We start from the raw sequence: 27988 nt of genomic DNA, 5'->3' as shown, positions 1-27988 counted from the left end.
CGAGCGCTTGTACGGAAGCCGGGAGCAGTCAGATCGCGGCGAGTTACGTAACGCGTTCTCCACTGTAGCAATGGCGAGCAGTGAAGGCAGCGCCGGCGAGGAGTCTCCGGTCACTTACTACACCTTGGAAGATGTGAGGAAAAGGAACAGCGCTAAGGAGCTGTGGCTGGTGATCCACGGCCGAGTGTATGACATCACAAGATTCGTGGAAGAGGTGAGCTTATGCTTTGCTCCCCTCTATCATCTCTCTGGGGGTTGCAGAGATTTGTGCGACTTTTTTTTTTGCAGTGATTTGTCTTTTTGCTTCATAATAGAAATGAATATTGGTTGTTGTGACTTTTGCGCTCCAGTGCTACAATCTGGGCACAAAGGTCGCCTGCAGCTGTACGCTGGCGACAAGTGGTGATGCAACCGGTAGTCAGTGCCAGAATTCCACAGGAAATACCGTCCCTCTGTTATTCCTCCTGGAAAAGAATAAATATACTGGGCGTTACCATTTTTCTTGACGTAGTGGCGTGTCCTTATGCAGCCTCACACCGACAGCGCAGGTAAGTCAACTGGTAACGCCCAGTTATCCGGGAGGAATAACAGAGGGGCAGAACAATCAGATCACAAGAAGGGGGGGGTCCCAATGTTCAGACAGTTATGGATAGAGGACAAGTTCAAATCTTGGCACAGCCCCTTTAATTTGAGGTTTGACCTCTCGCCCCTCCTGACATGCCCGGTGCATCCCCCACAATTCTGGAGCCTCTATTCTTATGTCTGTATGATGTGCCATTCCTTTATTATTCCTGCTGGAAGTTATGAATGAATTGCTAGCAGTCTGCAGTAAGGGTACAGAGGGGGGTAACCAGTTGGGGGGTGTACCTGCACAGTCTGACACTAGCAGCACTGATTGGATAGAGTGAGACTGCGCAGGGACACCCCCCCCCCCCCCAACTGGTTACCCCCCTCTGTACCCTTACTGCAGACTGCTAGCAATTCATTCAGAACTTCTAGTAGAAATAATAAGGGAATGGCACAACATAGAGCCACAAGAATACACAGAGAATGCATGAAGCTATTAACACAGGCCTGTCAGGAGAGGGGACGGGTCCTCTTAAAAGGGATCTGTTCTGATTAGCCTTTCAGGCGAGCACCCTTCCCCTCTCCTGACCTATCAGGTATAGTAACTACTTTGATTCCCCGTGTAATAACAATTCTGGAGCATGTTTTCCTATAACCACATGTTGTAGCGATCCTCTAATATCCCTACTAGAATTTTATGAATGAATTGCTAACTGGGTCCATGCACAATCTGACCCTTTCCCATTAACGCTGCCAGTTACAGACTGTGCCGGGACATAGAACCGTCTGTTGATACCCAGTTAGCAATTCATTCATAAACTTCTGGCAGGAATAATAGAGGGATGGCACAAGATAGTGTTAAGAAGAGGTGATCCAGGGTGTTCATTTAATCTTTAATACATGTCAGGAATAGTAACAGGTCCCCTTTAAAAGGCTTGTACAGGATTAGAAAAAGCATGGATGCTTTATCCCAGAAACAGCGCCACCCCTCTGCTCAGGTTGTGCGTGGTATTGCATTTCAGCCTATCATTGGACATATAGGTTGGGAAGATGACCTGACATATACCTCCGGCCGAGGACCCGACGTGTGCCATGAACCCGTCTTATACAGTATGACTGGGGAGAGCTTTCATCATTGTAATGGGGGGTCCAGGCACTTAAAGGAAAAATTCCCAAACAAGACAGCTCACGACCTTTTCAATGTCTGCACGGGAAAGGGGCAATCCCCATAAGATGCCTAAGAAAGATCCCAGCAGACGCGCTTGCTCTTCGGAATGTGTTTTATTAACGGTTCACAGAACGCGTTTCGGCGTGTCAGCCTTCCTCAACTGCACAGTACATACTGACACTTTCTCACATTATATAGACCTCAATCACATGGTCATGATGACATCATCAATCAATTAGTAACAGACATCACTAGCTAGTAATGAGAAACACCTGACCTCCTGATTCGTGTCCTTCCAGGCTAGCTGCGCGGCCGTGCTCTCCGCAAAAAACAACAAATGAAAAAAATCAAGTTAAAAACACATGACCTCATAACCCCTATTAAGCCCCCGTGGATATAACGTATCCAACAGGCCTCCCTGCGTAACCCCAATCCCTTCAGACCCCCCCTCCTCGGTGGACGGACCGGCTCTATGACCCGACATTTCAATTGTGCGAAGGAATGATTGTGGTTGTGACAATGAGAAGGAACGAGTAACAGCAAATTGTGTTTCCGTATTGTAGATTTATAAACTCCTCTACCATTGGATAGGATTTACCCAAAATATGCCAGTGTTTGCGCACAATATTATCGGAAAGATGGTTATACGGGTGATATTTGTGAACAAATGGTATACGGGCACCTGCCTTGTCCCTGGCTGTGATTCTGCCCGCCCTAGCCCTCCGCGCTTCCCCGAGTGCCCCGTCTGGGTAACCTCTGTCCCGGAACCTGGAAGACGTCTCCTCCATTCTCAGGGTTTGTATCTCAGGAGTTGACACGATCCTTTTAACCCTTAAAAACTGGGACTTGGGGAATAGCCTTTTTCAGGGGAAGTGGATGAGCCCTCTGGTAGTGTAGTGCGCTATTCCTATCCGTTTCTTTACGAAACAAATCTGTGGCCAGACACCCATCCGATAACGGCGGCTCCATTGTGATTATGGATAAGGATAAATACATACAAGAAGCTGATCGCCAATTATCCGACACCACCACATACAGAAGATTGGACTATAACCCGGTGTTTCGCATTAAAGCGAAAATCATGGAATTGGCATTGGGTTATAAGACTCGTGGGGTTATTGACGATAAGTTATACGAGTTTTTGATTAACCATTCACCGGTGACACCCGTGTTTTATCTTTTGCCAAAGGTGCACAAAACACTTATAAATCCGCCCGGACGGCCAATCGTGGCCTCGCCGACTCCGTACTGTCCCCCTTGGCAATTGTATTGGAGAAAGTTTTGACACCGTTGGTAAAAAATACTGAATCATTTTTGTTGGACACGTCCCACTTTCTAATTTATCATTAAGGGGTTAACTAATATCCCAAATGACCGCTTGCTTGTGACGATAGACGTGGTGAGCCTCTACGCCTCTATAGAGCCTTCTAAGGGGTGGAGGCCGCCCCCTCCTTGTGGCAGTCGAGGGGTTATTCCAGTGAACAATAGCAATTTTTGGGGATTTGTTACATTTAGTTCTCCATGAGAACGATTTCCTGTTTGGTGACCAATTTTATGTGCAGCAACGCGGGACGGCGATGGGCTCGAATGTGGCCCCGTCCTACGCAAATATATATATGTCGTCATTCAAAAAGCACCATGTTTATACACATGAATACTTCAAGAGTTTTGTCATGGTATGGAAAAGATACATTGACGACATTTTCTGGGTATGGGCGAGGCCCCTCGAGCCCCTCCACGTACTGCTGGAACATCTAAATAGTGTTTGGGAAGAACTAAAATGTACTATGACGTATGATTGGCATACTATCCGTTTTCTGGACGTACGAATATCGAAACGGACGGATGGGTGTCTGGCCACAGATTTGTTTCGTAAAGAAACGGATAGGAATAGCGCACTACACTACCAGAGGGCTCATCCACTTCCCCTGAAAAAGGCTATTCCCCAAGTCCCAGTTTTTAAGGGTTAAAAGGATCGTGTCAACTCCTGAGATACAAACCCTGAGAATGGAGGAGACGTCTTCCAGGTTCCGGGACAGAGGTTACCCAGACGGGGCACTCGGGGAAGCGAGGAGGGCTAGGGCGGGCAGAATCACAGCCAGGTGCCCGTATACCATTTGTACACAAATATCACCCGTATAACCATCTTTCCGATAATATTGTGCGCAAACACTGGCATATTTTGGGTAAATCCTATCCAATGGTAGAGGAGTTTATAAATCTACAATACGGAAACACAATTTGCTGTTACTCGTTCCTTCTCATTGTCACAACCACAATCATTCCGTCGCACAATTGAAATGTCGGGTCATAGAGCCGGTCCGTCCACCGAGGAGGGGGGGGGGGGGGGATCTGAAGGGATTGGGGTTACGCAGGGAGGCCTGTTGGATACGTTATATCCACGGGGGCTTAATAGGGGTTATGAGGTCATGTGTTTTTAACTTGATTTTTTCATTTGTTGTTTTTTGCGGAGAGCACGGCCGCGCAGCTAGCCTGGAAGGACACGAATCAGGAGGTCAGGTGTTTCTCATTACTAGCTAGTGATGTCTGTTACTAATTGATTGATGATGTCATCATGACCATGTGATTGAGGTCTATATAATGTGAGACAGTGTCAGTATGTACTGTGCAGTTGAGGAAGGCTGACACGCCGAAACGCGTTCTGTGAACCGTTAATAAAACACATTCCGAAGAGCAAGCGCGTCTGCTGGGATCTTTCTTATGCAGCCACTTAAAGGGACATCACATGATTTGCTGTATGTAGAATGTATTAGTCCCGTCGGCCTGACTGATCACCTGACTGATCACCTGACTGATCACCTGACTGATCACCTGACTGAGCACTGTGGTTCCTCTATTAAAGGAATTGATGAACTATTACATTTTAAACAGCGCTATGTCTCCAAGTGGTGGTTCCGCTGTCGGAGGCTGCGTGGAACCGATGGTTGGTGGGGCCCCTGAGTGTCGGAGCTCCACCCATCTGATAATGATGACCTACCCTGAGGGTGAGCCATGGTTATCGGTAACCCGTTAAACCCCTTTAACCTTGCTCACTTGGCTTTCAATAAAATGTCCTTTTCAGCTGGATGCCAGGCACAATATACAGTCCCCAAATTCTGGTTCTCTGGGTCTGAATCCCCCTCCTTTTTATACAAAGTGCTGAGTACTGACCACCGACAGAGATCCAGTGTCCATCGGGTTCTGGAGTGCAGATCCAAGCTGCAAATCCTTAAAAGAATCATGATGACGGGGTAAGTAATGCAGGTCGGAGGAATCTGGCGGAGCAGGTCTCGCCGTGGGTAATCCAACTGGAATGTGACCCCAACTGAAGCTGCTTATTTCCGAAAATGGATCTAGAATCCCACAATCCTGTAGGGCTGGAACGGCGGATGGTGAAATTCCGCTGCGGATAGTTCTGTGTGCCAGAGGAATCTGTCATCAGGTAGGACTTTGGTATGGGGGCATCTATAGGGCGGCGTAAGGAAGTAGGTGGCTGCCCAAAGTCTCTAAAGAGAAAGTGCACTGTAGGTCACTGAGGAGCATGATCCGCCCCAATAAACCAGTTAGACTGCCTGGTAGGGTCGATCATACCGACTAAAAGGATATCTTTCTTTTGTTTTTAGCTTGTACGGAGATACCATTTCTTTTATGTTTATGTAAATTAGTTAGTTGGAGCACCGAGGGGCTGGCTGTAGGACTAGGAGCACCACTACAGCTACGCCCTGGTACTTAGTACCCCCTTCCTCGTCCCATTTGATAGACAGGTGCTGAGGCTGACAAAGCTCCTCAGATTCACAGTGTGCAGGCGCCGGCGTCGTCGTTCCTCCTCTGTCTCTGAAGCCGCTAGCGCCAGGTGGAATCGGTCGTCGGTGTCTGCGCACTGTGACTTTGGCCAGAGTTTGTGAGCCACAGCGCAGGCGTCAGAAGACAGGGCAAGGTGAGATGTCTTGTTCTATCAGTCAAATTGGGGGGAGGGATGTATACTGAGCACCAGGGCGTAGCAGAGCTCCTAGTGCTACAGCCAGCCCCTCGGTGCTGCAACTAATTAAAGGGATTCTGTCATCAGATTTAACCCCTCTAACCTAAACATATGCTCATTTCCAGACTAATAAGAAGAATCCTAAGCTGGCCTTATTAAACCTCACTGTGGCTCTATTTGCCCAAAAAACAGGTTTTAATAACCTGTCAATCACTTACTTGAGGTGCCCAAGGGGAGCTCCGTTAATACAGGGTGCCCGGCCGCACCCCTCGCCGTCCGGTGCCCAGCGCCGCCTACCCCGTCTTCAGCGCCGCCTCCGCAATCCTCCCTGTCCCTCTGCCAGATCCCGCGCCTGCACACTAGGCTCAGCCTGATGCGTCCGGGCGACTCCTGGCAGCGGCTTCGTTGAGCGAAGTGCGCATGTGCCCGACCTGATGCACACTTCGCTCAACCCTGATATGACCTGCAGATTGGCGCCAACCTCTCACAGCCCGGGATCTGGCAGAGGGACGGGGAGGATTGCGGAGGCGGCGCTGAAGACAGGGAAGGCGGCGCTGGGCACCGGACGGCGAGGGGTGCGGCCGGGCACCCTGTATTAACGGAGCTCCCCTTGGGCACCTCAAGTAAGTGATTAGTCTGGACATGAGCATATGTTTAGGTTAAAGGGGTTAAATCTGATGACAGAATCCCTTTAATTTGCATAAATATAAAAGTAACGGTATCTCCGCCATTCAAGCTAGAAACAAAAAACAGACTTTAGGGGTCATTCACAAAGGCCCCTGACTTGCAGTAACTTGGCGGCTGATCAAAGGGATCTTGCTCTTTGTTATTTTCCCCAATGGGGGATATTGGGGGCATCCCTATAAGCTTCTCTTAAAGGGGAGGTGCACATTTAGGCACGCGCCCCCAGGAAGAAGAATGGTCGCAATTAGGTCTGCAAAACCCCGGAGGGAAAAATCTAATATTTTTATTACATATAAGCGGTTTCTAATGAGGGTATATTAGTATTCAGTGATGGGGGAGGGTCCGTGACAACTAATTATTAGATAGTCCGGGTCTGCGTATATGATTCTGATGGTTGCTATTTGAAACAGAAGATTTGGTTGTCATCAGAGACCCCATCCTGTTGGCCTGTGGTTAGGATTTAAGTGTGACCCTAGTGACAATGCGGTCCTGGTGTATTGGACCCTATCCAGTCAGACCAGGTCCCGCCATGGTGCTTGCAGAGCAATGTCTTCTGTATGGTGGACGCACGTTACACCCCCAATAAACGAACAAAACTGCCCAACGAGGTACGGTTTTTGCCGCCAGACTGACGGCATCATCGCTTCGCTGCAGCCATGCCCGTCTACACCTCGCCGGCCAACCAGGGCCATCGAAAGCAGAACCTGGCGCACAGCTTGTACACGCCTGCTGATGAGACACCCTACAATAATCATTAATTAATAAAAAAAAATATATAATTTTAACCCCTTCCGCCTGCATGCATTTCGGGCGTGACCGAGCAATTTATTTTATTTATTTATTTATTTTTGTTTGTTTGTTTTTCAGTTGGATATACATAGTTGCGATACTAACAGACACCAGCAGGCTGCGCCAGAGAGGTGTGGTCGGCTAGGATACATCGCAGGCAGGGCTGGGACCTTCAAAGACATCGGCACTCCACTATCTCGTTCAACATGCCCGATCCTTTCTGCATTTGACGTAGACGGAACAAACGCTAGCCACGTGACCATACATATTACAGAGCATGCACGTTCGCTCTCCTCCAGAAGGAAGGAACCTGTGTCTCTAAGCGCCACCTCTAGGTAGTAGCCAAGTAAATCCAGGAGAATCCGCACCTTCCAAGGATCATGCACTGGTTGGAAGCTTATCGCACCCCATGGTGTTCCCCATAATCCCTAAATAGACCAGGCGAGGACTGCGCCCCTGAGTTCAATAGTGGGAGCATTAAATGCCAACATGGGACTGTCACGTGCAACTGCCTTTTAATTCTATATTCGCTGCAGGTGGCTTGCAGTTAGTGGTACTCGCCACATGAGGGTGCTGTGGGCCAGGCAACATGCTTCCCGACACGGCACACGTTTCACCCGCTGCATAGTAAATTGCCGTAAGGGAGGGTGGACCACTACTTTCAACAAGGTGAAGAGTTCGCCGTGGCCCCTACGTAACGTTCACACAGTTGTAAATTGTGTGCGCGCCCAACTGACATCTTGTGACATCCATTAAAGGCCAGATTAAACCGAGCCCCGCGCGTTCTGCGGTGTGTCCTCCGCCTAGATTGCCACGAGGCATCCTACGTGAGTGCTCGAATGTTTATTTAGAGTGCAAAGCTGCGTGCGGGTCAGTAGCGGCCACGTATAAAATACCTATAGACATGACACGTGACCGCCTGTACTCGTGTATAAGGGCGATGCACAGGGTCACTCCGTGGCAGATCTGCACGGAATACATGTGGACTCGGCGTCCCGCTTGTCCACGGGTTGTGATCAGTATTGCAGCAATTAAAGGGGTTGACCAGGATTTTGATATTGATGGGATAGGCTATCATTATCAGATCGGGAGGGGGGGCACCTGGCATCCCCACCAATCAGCTGCTTCGGGGTAGCTCCGGCGCCAGATCTACACAGCGTCGTTCATTGTATAGTGCAGGGACCAGCAATCTTTGGCTCTCCAAGATGTTTGGAAACTACAACTCCCAGAATGCCCCACTCACTTCTATGGGAGTTGTGAGAACAGTCGAGCATGTTTGCATGCTGGGAGTTGTAGTTTCCCATCAGCTAGAGTACGGAAGGATGCTGATCCCTGGTATATTGGTTGGAGATGGTCACTACGGCGCTGCCAGCTCCATCCACTACACAGTGGGTGGCGCTGTATAATTCTGGCTGGAGCTACCCCCAAAAAATCTGATCGGCGGGGTGTCTTAACCGAGGATAGACCGTCAATACCAAAAATCCTGTGCCAGCTGCTGAGGTCCTTGCAGATCCCGAGAATGGGGGGGGGGGGCAGCTCCATTCATCTTTATAGGACTGACGGACGTAGGCAAGAACGAGGGCCCGTCTGTCTCCAGCAGAGATGAATGGAGGGGCAGCGCCCAATCGTGAGCACAGCCTCATTCAAACGGTCAGACCCTTAGCCCCTACCCTGTGGATAGGGTAGGTTGTCATTATGGGGCGACCCGCGGCTGTGCTTGGTGTATTACAGCTCAGCCCCATTCACTTCAATGGCCACGTGACCAATGAACGTGACGTCACTGGTCTAGTAAAGCTGAGAGAAAGCCACGGGGGTCCCGGGAGTCGGACCCCCCCCCCCCAACGATCCGATACAGATGACCTACAGTCCATCCGTGTGTTCCGTCCACATCTGTGCAGCCAGGCTGCAGTTTACAGAACCCGTCCTATTCTTGTCCATTTTGCGGACAAGCGTAGACTTTATAACAGTGGGGTCCCGTGAAAATTGCGGGATGCGCTTGGACCGCATCTGTATTTTGTGGATCCGGGATTTTTTCAGATTGCAAAATTGTGTGCAGAAGGCCTAAAGTAGTGATGTAACGAGAGTCTCCGCAGGGAGATTGGATTTCCCATCATTCACATGACTGGCGCAGATTGCTCCTATCCCTCCTGGAGTAGACAGTAGTCGGGCGATACTCTAGGTTCACTTCACAGTTTTGTTTTTTCCTAGAAGTAAGGTAAATGAGGTGAGGCCGGCCCTTCCTACACCAGATCTACCGCGTAACCTTCCAACAATGCGTCTTTTCATCCCCGCCATTTCCTAATGCTCTGGTAGCGATTGCCTGTCAACCCTGCGCCCGTGGGGCGACTTTTTATAGCTTCCAACTCTCACTGTAATTTCTCTTGCAACATTTCTTCCCTCCTTCAGGCATCGAAACTCCTTCCAGAGCCTCACAAGCTTAATATAACCGTCACAGAAGTGTTGTTTTTTTTGTTGTTGTTTTTTTAAGACATATTTTTCTGGTGTTTTTTCCCAAATAGCTTTGGCCCAAACGCCATTTTTTGCATGCCTTGCATATTTCTTCGATGTACCCCCCCCCCCCCCCCCCCCCCTTCCTCCAAGAGCATTATGGTAAAATACAACGCCATGCAGAAAGAAAAAATTCCATTGACACAAAAAAAACTGCAAAAAAAACACAAAACAAATCTTGTGTGCTGCGTTTTTTTAAATCTCAGTTTACATTATGTATTCCTGTTGCTTCCATTACTCGCTTCTATTTCCCTTAGGGTCAGTTCACACAGAGTATTTTTGGTGCCAATTTTGGAAAGTTTCTGCTTCAAAATCGTTCCCCCCCCCCCCCCCCCAAAAAAAAGCCTCAAAACAGCCCCCCATTCATTTAAATGTGAAGCAGCACTTGCTTTTTTTTTTAACACATGGAAAAAAGAAGCCGCGCGCGCCGCGCCCTATCTTGGGGCAGAATCGGCGCTAAATCTCCCACTTTAGTGAATAGGAAGCTGAGAAAACAGCTCCATGTAAGTCCATGCGGTTTTTGTGCGTTTTCTGCATGTTTTTAGGGCAGATTTACCCCCATTAGTTAAAAAAAGCACGTAAACAAAGCTTTTCGTGTTCACTAGACCTTTTGACCTCCATGTAACATCTGAGGCAAAAAAAAAAAAAAACCTATCCATGAATCTGGCTTAATTCAATCGGTTTACCATTTACTGGGGTTGTCCGGGTTCGTGTCACCCGGGCAGCCCCTCTGAGATGAGCACTTCATGCTCCGATGCTCTCTCTTGCCCTGTGCCGAATTGCGCAAAGGGTTGTTCAGCAGATCCAGTGACGTACCGTGTCTCGCCATGGGAATGCTAGGCGGAGTCCTCGATATCAGATCGGTGGGGGGGTCCGACACCTGGCAGCCACAGCTCTCCGCTTACCGAGCACAGTGCCACACATTGTATAGTGGCTGTGATTGGTATTGCAACCCAGGCCCGTTCCCAGCTCACAATAGGCCATGTGACCAATGGACCTAACGTCACTGGCCCTCTTCAAACGGGTGATTGGCGGCGGCGGTGCCATATTGATGACCCTCCTTATTATCATTGCCGAAAATGCACAAGTATTTCTTATGATAAGTGAAGGCAAAAGCGGAACCCCTCAGCAGCAGCTCCAATAGATTTTCTCTCCTGACCCATTTGCTATAATGTATCGGCCTGGAATCTAGATTTATCTCACATAGGATTCTGTAGATTGGACACATTGTAGCAAACCCTCAGCTGTGAGAAGTATTAGGTTCTGTTGGCTGACGTATACGCAGGAAAAATTGTCGCATGCGTCCATAGCATTCCGTTCGTTCTCCAGAGCTGCACCGACTGAAGTCACTGTGCACATACATTCCCAATCCTAAATTACATCCTGTATTATACTCCAGAGCTGCACTCACTGTTCTGCTGGTGGAATCACTGTGTACATACATTACTTCTCCTGTATTATACTCCAGAGCTGCACTCACTGTTCTGCTGGTGGAGTCACTGTGTACATACGTTACTTATCCTGTACTGATCCTGAGTTACATCCTGTATTATACTCCAGAGCTGCACTCACTATTCTGCTGGTGCAGTCACTGTGCACATACATTACTTATCCTGTACTGATCCTCAGTTACATCCTGTATTATACTCCAGAGCTGTACTCACTATTCTGCTGGTGGAGTCACTGTGTACATACATTATTTATCCTGTACTGATCCTGAGTTACATCCTGTATTATACTCCAGAGCTGCACTCACTATTCTGCTGGTGGAGTCACTGTGTACATACATTACTTATCCTGTACTGATCCTGAGTTACATCCTGTATTATACTCCAGAGCTGCACTCACTATTCTGCTGGTGGAGTCACTGTGCACATACATTACTTATCCTGTACTGATCCTCAGTTACATCCTGTATTATACTCCAGAGCTGTACTCACTATTCTGCTGGTGGAGTCACTGTGTACATACATTACTTCTCCTGTATTATACTCCAGAGCTGCACTCACTATTCTGCTGGTGGAGTCACTGTGTACATACATTACTTCTCCTGTATTATACTCCAGAGCTGCACTCACTATTCTGCTGGTGAAGTCACTGTGTACATACATTACTTATCCTGTACTGATCCTGAGTTACATCCTGTATTATACTCCAGAGCTGCACTCACTATTCTGCTGATGCAGTCACTGTACTGGTCCTCTCTCTGTACAGCATTAAAATGTATGGGCTCCGTGGAGGCAAAATTTGTTTCATCTGAAGTCGCGCCAGACTTTGCCGAATTAATTTGGGAATTGTTTCTTTAAAAACATGTCAAATTCTTAATCCGAAGTCAGGCTTGGCATCGGCCGGTACCTCGATACCGAACCCGACTTTGGATTGTTATTTTAAAATGTTTTTAAAGACGCAGAAGTGATTACCAAATTAATTCACCGAAGTCTCGCGCGACTTCACATGAGACGAGTTTTGCCTCCACGGAGCCCATCCATTGCTGTGTGCGGCGAGCAATATCCTGCTGAGAAATGCCAGCTGGAAGCCGATCTTCTCCACTGGGGTCTGTCTGAGCCTGTTCCCCGAGTGTGGTGCCCTCAAATATCCACTCATCCCAACAGCTAGGTCAGATGGCGGGCAATTCGTCGAAATGACCATCCTGCCCTCAGTTCAATGATGCGTCTCGTCTCAACTGGGCAAAATGTCCTTGAGTGTATGTTACGGGCATGTCTAGCAGTCATCGATCTCTCACCAAAAGGTGCCCTACCCAAAGGTAGCCTCTGAGAGCCTTATTATAGGGCAGCAGGGGAAGCTCTTTTACTCCCTCTTGTGGTAAGTCCCAGACCATACCTGTAATCCTTTACCTATCCAATCATGTCCTTCTGCTCGGTCATTAAATGGCCCTTTATATTCTAATCTGTATGGTCTCCTCTACAAAGCTGGTGATCTGGAGCCCCCCTTTAAACAGCCGATTCCTGCAAGAGGCTTTATTAATGCCCCTAAAAGCAACCCTGGGAATGAAATGAGGGTGAACTGGTAGAACTGGATGCTTGGTGCCTAAGGGATGGCGTAAAGACGGCGTTCTGTCCCTGGCACTGAAAAGCATGGGGGTGTTGAAATATCGGCTTCTTAAGAGACACCCGTTGTGAGGCGTCACTGAGCGGATCCTGACGTTATTAATTCACGTGGATATTAATTTCTCCTATAATTAAAAAGTCTGCAACCCTGTGATTAAATAACAGCATACAAAGGTCACAGCACCACGAGATGTCGACATCCAGTCTTCCATGAATTAAATAATATCTGGAGTAACGCACACCATCATTAAAGGGGTTATCCAAGAGTATAAAATGTCCCCCCCCCCCATATGCCGGGCCCCCAACATGGAATATACTTACCCGGGTCCCCGCACCGCTCCTGGTCCCCGCACCACCCCTGCTGCTTCTCCCCGTGCACAGATGAAAACTCGCGATGCTAGGGAGGCTCGTCCCGGCCTGCCATTGGCTGCTCCCCCCTGACACCGGGTGCTTTCATCCGTGCACGCGGGAGCGGGGCAAGTATATTCCATGTGGGGGGTCCGGCATATTGGGGGACATTTTATACTCTCACATAACCCCTTTAAACTATACCAGTGCGGTATAACGCTGCTCTCCAGTGTAATTTTTCACCACTTTAGCTTGCTCACCTCTCTGCGGCTCTGGTGTCTTCCCTTTCTGTGGGTGGGCAGCAGCTCTTCACATGCACCTGCATCTCTTAGGAGTGCAGTCAGCTCTTGAGAAGCGGAGGGAGCAGGCAAGCTGCTGACCATGTCAGTCCACCACTGAATGCAGGAGAAGGTGAACCTTCTCCTGCATAGTAATACTTCTCCTGGGAATACCCCTTTAAAGGGCATCTGTCAGCAGTTTTGTATCTATGACACTGGCTGACCTGTTACATGTGCACTTGGCAGCTGAAGGCGTCTGTGTTGGTCCCATGTTCATATGTGCCTGCATTGCTGAGAACAATGATGTTTTACTATATGCAAATGAGCCTCTAGGAGCAACGGAGGCGTTACCGTTACACCTAGAGGCTCTGCTCTCTCTGCCACTGCAGCATCCTCTGTACTTTGACAGGACCAGGCAGTGTAAACATCATCATACCTAACCTTGTCTATCAAACTGCAGAGGGCGTCAGTTGCAGAGAGAGCAGAGCCTCTGGGTGTAATGGTAACGCCCCCGTTGCTCCTAGAGGCTAATTTGCATATAATAAAACATCATATTTCTCAGCAGTGCGGGCACATATGAACATGGGACCAACACAGATGCCTTCAGCTGCCAAGCGCACATGTAACAGGTCAGCCAGTGTCATAGGTACAAAACTGCTGACAGATGCCCTTTAAAATTTTTTCTTTTGGTATCTATATAGTGTTAAAGGGGTTGTCCCAGAATGACCACTGTCCACAGGATAGGTGATAAGTGTTTCATTGGCGGAGGTCAAGCATGTGCCCTGATGCGCCATTGAAAGTCTATGGGACTGGCGGAGGTAACCACGTACAGCGCTCAGTTTTAATGGGGTAGTAGGGCAGTGCCCGACTGTTGCTTCATATAAAATAGGGGGACATGGCCCCAGGGGTGCACCTAGCCTTTCTGCTGACTGAGGCGAAACCTGAAACAGCACCCCCCCCTCCCCTCCCCAATGCCAATTTCTTAACCTAACCCCTTCCCTTCCGCTGCCCCCTCTTGCCCCTACCTGGTGCCTCACGTGGCCTCATTGGTGGCGCACCCCTTCATGGCCCCCAGTTCTAGGGATCACTGCTGGTCCCCATGGCAGTATGCTCGCTGATCGCCTATACTGATGATCGGTGATAAGCTAGGACAACCCCTTTAAATGTCAGGATTATAGTAGTGACCATATAGTTATCGAAGATTAGGAAAATAAAGGTTCCGGCTCTTCCTCGTGTGACTTCATCTTGTCTTATTTCCACAGCATCCCGGAGGAGAGGAGGTCCTCTTTGAGCAGGCCGGAGCCGATGCCACAGAGAGCTTTGAAGATGTCGGACATTCTGTTGATGCCCGGGACATGCTGACGCAGTATTACGTGGGAGATCTGCATCCGGTAAGATCAATGTCACGTTACATATAACATGTAAGGGTTGTACCCGATCCTTGTCTGACTGAGGCTATCCTAACTGTACATTACAGGGGTGCTCCGGGAATAGACCCGGGTTTTTGTTACTAGTGAGCCCCACGTCTTTATGTGGTAATGATATGTAGATGTCCTTTCTGAGCAGATCTCAGTGTGGTGAAGCTATAGTACATAGTGTATATGATATGTAGATGAGCTTTCTGAGCAGATCTCAGTGTGGTGAAGCTATAGTACATAGTGTACATGATATGTAGATGAGCTTTCTGAGCAGATCTCAGTGTGGTGAAGCTATAGTACATAGTGTATATGATATGTAGATGCTAGGACACAGCTCTACCCTCAGCATGTCTAGTACTGTCAATCCAGGGGAGGGGGAGTGTGCAGAGCACAGGGGGTATTACAAAGCAGTGCTCCAAGGATTCAGCCCTGCCTCCTGGTACTCCAATTGCTCATTTGCATATGAATAAAACACAGATATCTATGCAGCTGTTTAGCATAACAGAAATGTATAGTTGTCAGCAGGATGAGCCCTACCAGGCAGTATGTCTGGTTTAATAGCACTGATCCTGGTGACAGAGCCTCTTTAAAGGGATTGTCCAATATAAAAAATAATTTCTTGTCTGTCATAATTTTAGTTAAAAAAATAAAAATAAAGCACTTTTGAGAGCCCCTCTGTCCCAGTGCCAGCGCCTGTCTCTGCTGTTTCGGGTCTCTGAGAACCGATGATTTCTCGTCCATGGTCACATGACTGCTGCAGACAATCGCTGGCTTTACAGGACGGCAGGAGACTGCCGAGACAACGTGAACACGGATGGGACACTATAATTACAGGGCCCCTGGGGACTCAAAACAGCAGGGTCAGGAGCCTCCGCACTGGAACACAGGGACTTTGAAAGGGTTAGTGTTTTATATTTTTTGGGGGGAGGGGGGGTTGGAGGTCAGACAGCCCCTTTAACCTTTGCCCGGAGTGACGTGCAGTCACTCTCTGGAGCACCTGTCCTGTATTATCCCATTGATATGCACGGACACGGCGCACTGCTTCATTTCCCCTGTGGTGGCGCTCTTATTGTCAGGTTTCCTTACAGACTACAGCCGATTGCTTTAGGGGGGATCACTGTGATCAGCTTACTGTAATCTTATTCTAGATTAGGGCTCATTCACACGAACATATGACAGATGTGCTCGTGTTGCGGACCGTAAACCCGCGCATCCGCAAAGCACTGGCACCGGCCGCGTGCACTCTGCACTGTGGTGCAGGCCCATTGACTTCAATGGGTCCGCGATCCGCAAGATGTGGCGAAAGATAGGACATGTCCTCGGAGGTACGGACAGGGACTTCTGTATGTTTCTATGGGCTTCCGGGTCCGTGCCTCAACGCTGTCCTATCTTCTGCATCGCGGGCTCGTTGACGTCTATGATGCGAAGTGCACACAGCCAGTGCCCGCGGTTTGCCGTCTGAACGCACCCTTATTAAAAGCGGAGATCCCTTTTATAGGTTCTTTGCATGTACTGCCTGTTGTTTACCCATACACACCTGGCGGCGTCATCACCTCGCAGCATTGTGCAGGTATGTAGCGGTAAATAGAACCGCGTGCGCCTGTTTTCCTCCAGGTTAGGCAGCTGTGTCCGACTGTACACAAACATTACAGCAGCCGCCATGACGTACGCGAATGTTCCAGGAATCTCTGTCATGAGGACCCATCCCCTCTCCTGACATGTCTGTTTCAGTAACTACTTCCATCCCCCCAGGAAGTACCAATTCTGGAGCCCCCCTTTGTTGTGCCATTCCTCTGTTATTCCTCCTAGAAACGTATGAATAAATTAACAACTGGACGTTACCAGTTAGGGTGAGTGCCTGACCCTGTCCGATACGCCTGTGTATGGAAGCACCCTTAGACAAGGGGGATGGGGAGAACAAGTGGTCGGTTTATTCATACGTTTCTTGGAGGAATAACAGAGGAACGGAACAATGTAGAGTGATGAGAAATTGTTATTTCATGGGATGTGTTTTCTAAAAACAGACCTCAGGGGCAGCGACGGGTCCTCCGGGTTTTAGTAACGTGGCGTATGTTGTAGTCACCGGGCAGGTGGTTTCGGATTTGTGTATGATTTGCTTTGCCGTTTTGGAGAATTTCTTTAATCTGTTTCCCTTTGCTTTACAGGACGACTGCCAAAACCACAGTAAAAAGGTAAGAGCGGCTCCTACATGCAATAAAAAAATATATAAAATCTGGCCACTAGGGGCGCTGTTACTGTACGACTGGTATATTCATTATTAAAGGGGTCCTCTGCCACTGGCATCCAGGTCTGACAGATCCAGAATGTGACATTGATTGGACTCCAAAAGCTGGGACTCTTCTTAAACTAATGAATCAGATGGCTGAATGTGTGGGGGCCATAGGCTAGAGACCCCCTGATGCTGCTTTCGGCTGGTCCCCTTTTTTGTCTGGTACCAGACGTAACGATACATTTTATAACTGTATAATGACCCCCAATGCCCCGCACACAGTATAGTGACCCTCCGGTGGCCCCGCACACAGTATAGTGACCCTCCGGTGGCCCCGCACACAGTATAGTGACCCTCCGGTGGCCCCGCACACAGTATAGTGACCCTCCGGTGGCCCCGCACACAGTATAGTGACCCTCCGGTGGGCCCGCACACAGTATAGTGACCCTCCGGTGGGCCCGCACACAGTATAATGACCCCCCCCCCCCCCCCAGTGGCACCCGCACACAGTATAATGACCCCCCCCCCCCCCCCTCACTAGGGGGTCATACTGTATGGAGAGGGAACTGGGGGTCATTATACTGAATGGAAGGTCATTGGTGATCATTATACAAAATGGGGGGCACTGGGGGTCATTATACTGTGTATGGGCCGCTCACACTATATAATGACCTCCTAGTGGCCCCCTCACATACTTGTCATTGCTGGAGCGCAGGGGAGCCGGCGGTCCTTTCATTCACAAACCACAGCTCATCCCCCTCCGCTCCTTCTCTCCTCCGGCCCGCTGCAGCAGTGAGACACATGTCATGACGTCGCTGCTGGGCCGAAGGGGGGAGAAAAGGAGCTGCGGTTAGTGAATGAAAGGACCGCCGACTCCCCTGCACTCATAGTAGCAGGCCCAGCACCCCCCTGAGAGCGGGACTGACCCCCCCCCCCCCTTCCTTTGGCACACCACTATGCAGTGGCCCCCCCCAGAGGTAGCAGGCCCCGGCATGCTGGGTGCTGACGCTGGCCCTGGGTGCAGCGTCCTCTTCATTCACTGCTGTGGGAGTTCTGAAAATAGCAGAGCGTGCTTGCTGAACTGTTTTTGAAAGTCCCATAGCAGTGCGCTCTCCTTCATTTTGGGGCCCCATTCTGGAGATATGGGACCCACACTTATCGAACATTTGTGATATAACCTAGCGATATGCTATCAATGTTGAGATCGGAATACCCCTTTACATTGACATGCTGTAGGTTCCACATTTGCTGGTGCTGCAGTTTTGAGGCAGAAAATTCACAGCGTATCCATTTCGTGTTCATACAGGGGGGGGGGGGGTGGAGATGCTGTGAATTTACCCTCTGTATTTTGTGGGTGCACAAACTGCAGTGTCTTAGAAAGCAGATGAAATTTTACCAAATCTCATCCAAACGCTGCAGAAAACCATCGTTAGGAATTGACCTGCGGTGGAGAATTTCAAGTGCATCTGTCAGCAGTTTTGTACTTATGACCCTGTCTGACCTGTTACATGTGCGCTTGACAGCTGAAGGCATCTGTGTCGGTGCCATGTTCATATGTGGCCGCATGGCTGAGAAAAATGATGTTTAAATATATGCAAATGAGCCTCTAGGAGCAACAGGGGCGTTGCCGTTACTCCTAGAGGCTCTGCTCTCTCTGCAACTGCTGCGCCCTCTGCACTGTCTTGATTGACAGGACCAGGCGTGGTGATGACGTTTACACTGCCTGGTCCTGTCCATCAAAGTGCAAAGGATGCGGCAGTGGCATAAAGCAGAGCCTCTAGGTGCAAGGGCAACGCCCCTGTTGCTCCTAGAGGCTAATTTGCATATATTAAAGCATCATGTTTCTCAGCAATGCGGGCAGATAGGAACATGGGACCAACACAGAACCTTCAGCTGCCAGGCGCACATGTAACAGGTCAGCCAGTGTCATAGGTACAAAACTGCTGACAGATGCCCTTTTTAAATTTGCAGCATTGTCAGATTTTCATTGCATAGTGGCAGCTCCGGAGGCGGATTTTCCCACATATTTGTTTCATTCTTTACCCCTTCACTTTGTCACGCGTGGACGTACCTCAACATTGTTTCTTGTCTGAAAAGCCGGTGTGTCTTCCCTCGGCAGTAATGCTGCTGTCAGCTTCCCTGCTGTACTCTCTGCACATTACTGGCAGCCTGCCCTGCCCAGATTAAATATCATTTCAGATTTTACTAATTACTTCGTATTGTTCTTATTGATTGTTTTCTTAATGGTGTCTTGTGCCTCTTACCCCCCCCCCCCCCCCCCACCTTGTATCTTCCTTGGGGCGGTTACTTCCTTCCCGGCTGGGTAAACACTCGGGGCTGCACCATAGATAATAATCACAATGCATCTCGCTATTCCTGGAGCACATTAGTGTCGCCTTCATTAAATCCAAAACGTCTTAGAGCCGTGATGAATGGACACTTTACCGCAGTCAGATCGTTGCCAAAAAAAACGTGGGACTTCCTGCAAATCTTTAGGGCGATGTCAGAGTGGCATCTGACTACAGAAGGTTTGTTTGTAGTCTGTAACCATGGAGACCTACAGGTCTACATAGAAGCAGTCAGTTCATCAGGCACCCGACAGATATGGCGCTCACGAGCGGGCACCATTTTTAAATGCTCGACCACTGACCTAAATTTATGTGGGGCGGTTAGGTAGGAGGTAAAGCCGCGGCCACGCCAAGAAGGGACATGTCTCTTCTCAGCGTGGCCGCTGCTGTAAGGCGATCTTCAGCACTGCCTCCCATTGAGATGTATGGGAAGTAGAAAGGACGCGGCCGCTGGTGGAATTTCAGCACGGACCATCCGCCCCGAAATTCTGTACAGTCGGTTGTGTGAACCTCCCCTTACAGCGTGTCAACACTTTTTTGAAGTATCGGGAGGGGGAGGGGGCGGGGGCCTCCTGTAAATTCAGCAGGTGGCAATTACTGGTGCCATAAACTGGTGTCGGTTAGAGACTGGAGTTTTTGGCGCATGGAGGGGCAGAAATGCGACCGATTTATTAAAAGACAATTGCCAGTCTTGATAAATCTCCCCCACTGGGTCTTGGCATCGGGTAGTTTATGGGGCCCGGAGCGGACCTCTGGTGGCACGGATCCGGAAGGTTGTTCCCCTGCCGGAACAGCCTGCTGGAAAAGTCTACCGCAAGTCTAAAAGTACCCGACCACCTACCTAAAGATAGGGCAGACAAGTAGCCCCCTTCATGGCGGCGGTATTCCCCAATGGCAGTGCCCTCTTTGGTTTAAGGAACATGAAGAACCGTTCAAGGCCATGACTTTGCCTCCAGCAGATCGAGCATCGGCTGGAAAAACAAGTCCGATCCATGGAGGTCTTGCCTCACATTTGACAGGATCTGCTGCTGAGGTCTTGTCACCAGGTACCTCAGGACACCTCCAGAGGTCTCGCGGAGTCCATGCCCCTACACAGTATTGGGCAGGTGGTTTTATTGTTACGGCTGGGCCCCAGTTACCCACATCTCATAAAGAGAAGAATAAGGATATAATGGAGGTTATTTTATGCTCGATAGAGGTTAATATATAAAATACTCGCCGGGTAAAATATATTTTTGCCGGATAATTGTTTTCTTCTTTCTCTTCCAGGATGCCGCGATACCATCATCAGATTCATCAAGGTAATGGCCTCTGATCTTATATTTAAAGGGGGTTTTATTCTTATTGCTTAGGATGAAGCTTCAGCAGATTGCTGTGGGTCCGGCTTCAGACAACCCCAGGGTTCAGGTGTTCTTTCCAGGCCATGCGTATCCCCTATAACACTACGATTCACCCATGTAATACATGAAATTCAGGGGTCTGCTCGATCAAGAGCTGATCTGACTCTCAGAGGTCTCAAATGGGGGAGTCCCCCCACGATGTACATGAGCCAGGGGCGGATTGCCCATAGACCCTACAGGGAAATTTCCCGTTGGGCCGATGCCAAGGGGGCAACTCAAGCTCTCCTGATGGCCACAGGTCAGGTACGTAATGATCTGATGCTCAACAGCCGCAGGTGCCCTCCTGAACTCAACTGTATTACCTTCCTCTGGACAGTGATACAGTTGAATACTGTGAAGAAGGCGGCAGTATATTGTGCTGCACTGTGGTATCTGGTTCTGCTGGGGCGGTATATTGTGCTGCACTGTGGTATCTGGTTCTGCTGGGGCGGTATATTGTGCTGCACTGTGGTATCTGGTTCTGCTGGGGCGGTATATTGTGCTGCACTGTGGTATCTGGTTCTGCTGGGGCGGTATATTGTGCTGCACTGTGGTATCTGGTTCTGCTGGGGCGGTATATTGTGCTGCACTGTGGTATCTGGTTCTGCTGGGGCGGTATATTGTGCTGAACTGTGGTATCTGGTTCTGCTGGGGCGGTATATTGTGCTGAACTGTGGTATCTGGTTCTGCTGGGGCGGTATATTGTGCTGCACTGTGGTATCTGGTTCTGCTGGGGCAGTATATTGTGCTGCACTGTGGTATCTGGTTCTGCTGGGGCAGTATATTGTGCTGCACTGTGGTATCTGGTTCTGCTGGGGCAGTATATTGTGCTGCACTGTGGTATCTTGTTCTGCTGGGGCAGTATATTGTGCTCCACTGTGGTATCTTGTTCTGCTGGGGCGGTATATTGTGCTGCACTGTGGTATCTGGTTCTGCTGGGGCAGTATATTGTGCTGCACTGTGGTATCTGGTTCTGCTGGGGCGGTATATTGTGCTGAACTGTGGTATCTGGTTCTGCTGGGGCGGTATATTGTGCTGCACTGTGGTATCTGGTTCTGCTGGGGCAGTATATTGTGCTGCACTGTGGTATCTGGTTCTGCTGGGGCAGTATATTGTGCTGCACTGTGGTATCTGGTTCTGCTGGGGCGGTATATTGTGCTGCACTGTGGTATCTGGTGCTGCTGGGGCGGTATATTGTGCTGCACTGTGGTATCTGGTTCTGCTGGGGCGGTATATTGTGCTGCACTGTGGTATCTGGTTCTGCTGGGGCAGTATATTGTGCTGCACTGTGGTATCTGGTTCTGCTGGGGCAGTATATTGTGCTGCACTGTGGTATCTGGTTCTGCTGGGGCAGTATATTGTGCTGCACTGTGGTATCTGGTTCTGCTGGGGCGGTATATTGTGCTGCACTGTGGTATCTGGTGCTGCTGGGGCGGTATATTGTGCTGCACTGTGGTATCTGGTTCTGCTGGGGCGGTATATTGTGCTGCACTGTGGTATCTGGTTCTGCTGGGGCAGTATATTGTGCTGCACTGTGGTATCTGGTTCTGCTGGGGCGGTATATTGTGCTGCACTGTGGTATCTGGTTCTGCTGGGGCAGTATATTGTGCTGCACTGTGGTATCTGGTTCTGCTGGGGCAGTATATTGTGCTGCACTGTGGTATTTGGTTCTGCTGGGGCGGTATATTGTGTGGTATTGCTGGCTCCGCCTACTTGTTGCCCCATCTTCTATCAGTCCTGCCTATAGCATGGGGCCACTTTTTTTTTTTTTTTTTTTTTTTTTTTTTTTTTTCCAGGGCCACTTTAAGTTCCCAGTCCACCCCTGACATAAGCCCTTGAACTGCAGATGACATCTTGGGGGGTTGGTGCCATGTGGCTGTCTTCTGGGGTTGCCTGCACACGCATGTTTCTACGGCATCCTCCACAGGCCAATTACATACAAGAAATCCAAGTGCCGTGTTTACAATGGCTGTGTACTTACAAGAAACACTGTGGGCAAAACTAATACTGTGTTATACATGGTGCAGGGCCCGAAGAGGCAAAACTAATACTGTGTTATACATGGTGCAGGGCCCGAAGAGGCAAAACTAATACTGTGTTATACATGGTGCAGGGCCCGAAGAGGCAAAACTAATACTGTGTTATACATGGTGCAGGGCCCGAAGAGGCAAAACTAATACTGTGTTATGCTTGGTGCAGGGCCCGAAGAGGCATGTATGACACCGGGATTCTTGGCATGTTTCATGCCCCACACGCTAAAAGGGGTTTTCCAGGCTACAGATATTGATGACCTATCCTCAGGCCGCCTGGTGTCCGACCCCCACCGATCTGATATTGTTCACCCATCCTTAGGATAGGCCATCAATATCAGATTGATGTGGGTTCCGTGCCCCGCACCATTCACTGGAGCTCGTACCCGCAGAAGCCAATGGGAGCAGCGCCGAATTTCCAAGCTCCGACCACTGCACAAAGGAGGTAGCGGTGTAGTTGTACCAGAGCCAGATCTGTATTGACATCCTGGACAACCCCTTTAAGCCCTGGCCTTATGGTTTGTTTTCCCCTCTTATCCACACAGCTCATGGGCCACTTGGCTGATCCCGGCGGTGGCGGTGCTGATTCTGGGCTTGATGTACCGTTTTTACTCGGCGGACAGCCGCTCATCCTGAGCGTTACAGCAACCTGAACCCCGACCTGCCGGTGTCTTCACGCACAAGAAAACGAGCAGGATCTGAAGCACAGAGAAGAAACGTCCCAACATCTCTGCCAGATCCAGACCTCGAATGGAACCTCCTCATCTTATGTCGGTGACCACGACCTCTCGTCCATACCCTGTGCCTGTGTCGTGTGGTTTTAACCCTATCTAACCTCTGCATATTCTTGCAGGATTTTTTTTTAAATCAGAATATTGTGTCACGGAGCATGCCTATACTTTGTGTTCCTCCAAACGTAATTCCACTTTTAACCACATTTTCAGGAGTTGAATCTACATAAAAGGTTCAGTAACTTTGCCGATAATTCCCCATGTTAGTTTTGTATCCGTATCAAAATTCTGCTGGTTGCCCTTGGAAACGGACAACGGTTTAGCTCCACCTCGCTGTCAGACATGTCGCCTGTCGGCTGAACTCTCTCACGGTCTTCTAAACTCCCAGGAAGCCAGCAAAATTCTGAGTTCTGCTTTAGGCCTGATTGGAGAAGAGAACATTAAGTAACTTAGCAAGGAATATCCATAAAGTTCTCTAACATTAACTATGGAGTGCTGTATGTTGTCAGAAGTGGAGCTCCCCTTTAATCCTCTCCACTTTTGGGGTATCGATGGTCTTCTATTTCCGTTGTGTTGCAGGGACGCGGCCTTGCTGTGAGGGGTGCAGCTGCTGGGGACCACCTAATACTCTGATGCCTGTGTGTGAATGAATCACAATTCTATAACAAGCCATAACTAAATATCTTTAGACATCACTGATTTTAATAAACTCTTCTCCTGTGTCTTATTTGTGGGTCACTTGGTGTATGTGGTATTTTTTTTATTTTACTATTAACTTACGGGGTCATTTACTATTCTGAAATACACCTAAATTAGGCGTATTTCAGGCGCAACAATTGCGCCATTCTCTGCGACTTCAGCCGCTCACGGCAGGTATAAAGTTGCGAGCGTGGCGTGGACGAGGAGGGGCCGGCAGGGCCGTCTCATTCATAATTTTCTACGCCTGTTTTAGGCGTAGAAAACGGTCTAAATGTAAGACAGCGAGGAAGCTGTCTTACATCTAGAACTAGTGCTGGATGCCCCAAAGTAATGGAGAGGCCGGCGCGTCTTCGTAACTTCGGTGGAACCACCACCAGGTATAGGGGTTATTAAGACCGACGTCTAAAACGCTGGTCTTATTAGATGTGCTCATTGTCTCCTGATTACACTCACCGCCAACTTTCTATGTGTAATATATATATCTCTTTATACTCTATACTTTATATATAGATAAATGTTTCAGTTCTGCGCAGCTGGTACTGGGAGGAGCGCACTGCAAAGAGATTTACGTAAGGCTACTTTCATATATGTGGCGGAAAACGCTTCAGTTTTCTCCCCATTCAGTGTCAATGGGGACAAAACAGAACACACTTGGACGCAGCTCACCAGCTCTACCTGAAGCTCGATGCACTAAGTGGCTTGTGAATAAGTGGAGTTTAAAGAACCGGAGTTTAAGACCAGGAGCAAGAAAGTAAGGTTTGATAGAATTTCCTTGTGTGTTGTTGGCTTGATTCTAGCTAGTCCGCCAACTGCAGCAGACGGGGTCTAATTCTAACCCATATTTACTGTTTCCCTTCTTTACTGTTCATCCCCATTTAAACATGTGCTCCATGGACAATGCCACTAAGTGTGTGTCCTGTGCAGTGTGTCCGTGCCTTGGAGAGCCATTCGAGGGTGAATGCATTTGCACTAGATGCAATCGTGCTGCATATTTGGAAGTTCTGATCTTGGATCTAAATAAGCAGCTTGAAACATTTGGGGTCATTGCAGACCTGGAGAGAGGCTTAGACCTCACTGTGCAGGCGCTGACTGGGGTCAGTGAAATGGAGGTGGGAGGAGGAGGGCAAGATCAGGACTATCAGATCAGCAGTTGGGTTAATGTAGGAAGAAGGGGTAGAGGGAGAAGTGCCATAGAGGCTAGTGTTGAGCTGGAACGCCCTAGTGAATATGCTTGTTTGGCTGATATTAGGGATGAAAGCCCAGGGCCAGCAACACTGCAGCAGGATGATGCTCCTAGCAACCAGGAGGGTGACCGCTGCAGGAAGGATGGGAGTAGTAGACGGATGCTGGTGGTAGTGGACTCTATAAGGACAGACAGGGTGATCTGTCGCCAAGACCGTCAATGCTGAACAGTGTTTTGTCTGCTAGGTGCTCTGGTTCGGCATATTGCGAATCGGATGGGTGGGGCTGGGGAAGTCCCGACGGTCATGGTACACATTCAGGGGGAGATGGAAGGTCCTTAAAAACTATTTTAGGGAACTAGGAGAGAAGCTCAAGTCCAGGACCTCCAAGGTAGTGTTTTCAGAAATCCTACCAGTGCCACGAGCGTCACCAGAGAGACAACAGGAGCTTAGGGAGTTAAATAAGTGGCTCAGAAGCTGGTGCAAGAAGGAAGGGTTTGGGTTCATGGAGAACTGGGCCGACTTCGCGGTCTGTTACAGGCTCTTTAGTAGGGACAGCACCTTAATGAGGAGGGTGCAACTGCCCTGGGGGAATAATGGTTAGATGGCTGGAGGAGCTTTTAAACTAGGATCTGGGGGGAGGGTGGGGGGGGGGGGTCATACTAATAAGGGGGTAGATAGAGAGTGGGATATAGAAGGGGACAGTGGGAATTTAGTGTTGACTGGGGTTAGTGAGGAAAGTAGGGAGAAGACTGGGCAGAACTATACACCGAAGAAAAAATAGAACTGCTGGTAACAAGAACCTGTTACATACAAACCTCAACCAAGGTAACCAAAAAATTCTGGATATTCGCTTTACAGGTAATAGTAATTTAAAATGTATTTTCACAAATGCCAGAAGTCTAGCTAGCAAAATGGGGGAGCTGGAGGCTGTGGTACTAGAAGAACACATAGATGTAGTTGGTGGGGCTGAGACCTGGCTGGACTCTTCACATGACTGGGCTGTTAATGTTGAGGGTTTTACACTATTTAGGAAAGACCGAGTCAATAGAAAAGGCGGTGGTGTGAGCCTGTATGTGAGGAGTGATCTGAAGACTTTATGGGCCAGTCTGTAGAAGCTCCCACTAGGGGCGATGCTCTGTTGGATCTGGTAATTTCTAATGATGCAGAGCTTGTTGGAAATGTTACTGTTCCAGAAACACTGGGTAATAGTGACCACAATATAATTATATTCCCCCTAAACTATAAGAAGCAAACTCTGTCAGGCAGAGCAAAGACACTGAATTTTCAGGGCAATAAAAGACAAAAAAAAAAGGGCATTTAAAAATACAAATCGGAGGGTTCAGCTGTAGCGTTTGAAGATTACAAAGGGCTTAATAAAATCTGTAAAAAGATTAAATTAGCAAAAATACTAAACGAACAGCAGGGAGCAAAACAAATCCCCAAAAACACCTTAAATATATAAAATAAAAAAAACAAGGGCAGGTAGGACCCCTAAATAATGGTGTGTGTGTGTGTGGGGTAGTCACTGAAGATAAGGAAAAGGCAGAGTTTTCTATGGTGCTTGGGCTGTTAGTACATCCAGTGATATACTCAATTGGCTAACTGTAGATATGGTCGAAGATAAGTTAAATAAGGTAAATGTGAACAAGGCTCCGGGTCCAGATGGATTACACCCAAGAGTGCTTAAAGAGCTCAGTTTAGTCATTGCTGTGCCCCTGTTTATAATTTTTAAAGATTCTCTAGGTACTCGTACAGTGCCAAGTGATTGGTGCAAGGCAAACGTGGTGCCCATATTCAAAAAAGGATCAAGGTCCTCCACAGGTAATTATAGACTAGTTAGTTTAACTTCTGTTGTGGGAAAAATGTTTGAAGGACTATATACAGGAGTGTGTGACTGTAAATAATATTATAAGTGATAACCAGCATGGGTTTACCAAGGAAAGATGTTGTCAGGCTAACCTCACTGTGGATGTAGTGAGGTGAGTAGAACCCTGGACAGAGGGGCGGCTGTGGATGTAGTGAGGTGAGTAGAACCCTGGACAGAGGGGCGGCTGTGGATGTAGTGAGGTGAGTAGAAGCCTGGACAGAGGGGCGGCTGTGGATGTAGTGAGGCGAGTAGAAGCCTGGACAGAGGGGCGGCTGTGGATGTAGTGAGGCGAGTAGAAGCCTGGACAGAGGGGCGGCTGTGGATGTAGTGAGGCGAGTAGAAGCCTGGACAGAGGGGCGGCTGTGGATGTAGTGAGGTGAGTAGAAGCCTGGACAGAGGGGCGGCTGTGGACTTAGTGAGGCGAGTAGTAGCCTGGACAGAGGGGAGGCTGTGGATGTAGTGAGGTGAGTAGTAGCCTGGACAGAGGGGCGGCTGTGGATGTAGTGAGGCGAGTAGTAGCCTGGACAGAGGGGCGGCTGTGGATGTAGTGAGGCGAGTAGTAGCCTGGACAGAGGGACGGCTGTGGATGTAGTGAGGTGAGTAGTAGCCTGGACAGAGGGGTGGCTGTGGATGTAGTGAGGCGAGTAGAAGCCTGGACAGACAGGCGGCTGTGGATGTAGTGAGGTGAGTAGTAGCCTGGACAGAGGGGTGGC

General features: G+C 49.0%; 1 protein-coding gene across 1 annotated transcript; it reads left to right on the top strand.

Moving 5' to 3' along the window:
* Nucleotides 1–11: 11 nt before the first annotated feature.
* LOC120980683 (cytochrome b5) lies at nt 12–24252 on the top strand. The gene is made up of 5 exons (XM_040409925.1): nt 12–214; nt 14652–14780; nt 16973–16999; nt 20655–20686; nt 23340–24252. The coding sequence occupies exons 1-5, from the start codon at nt 71–73 to the stop codon at nt 23428–23430; spliced, it is 423 nt and encodes a 140-aa protein (XP_040265859.1). The 5' UTR covers nt 12–70; the 3' UTR covers nt 23431–24252.
* Nucleotides 24253–27988: the final 3736 nt, after the last annotated feature.

This window comes from Bufo bufo, chromosome 10 (genome assembly GCF_905171765.1).
Source record: "Bufo bufo chromosome 10, aBufBuf1.1, whole genome shotgun sequence".
Classification (NCBI taxonomy): Eukaryota; Metazoa; Chordata; class Amphibia; order Anura; family Bufonidae; genus Bufo; species Bufo bufo.
Note: the sequence above shows the minus strand (reverse complement) of the source record. Positions and strands in the feature narration are given on the sequence as shown.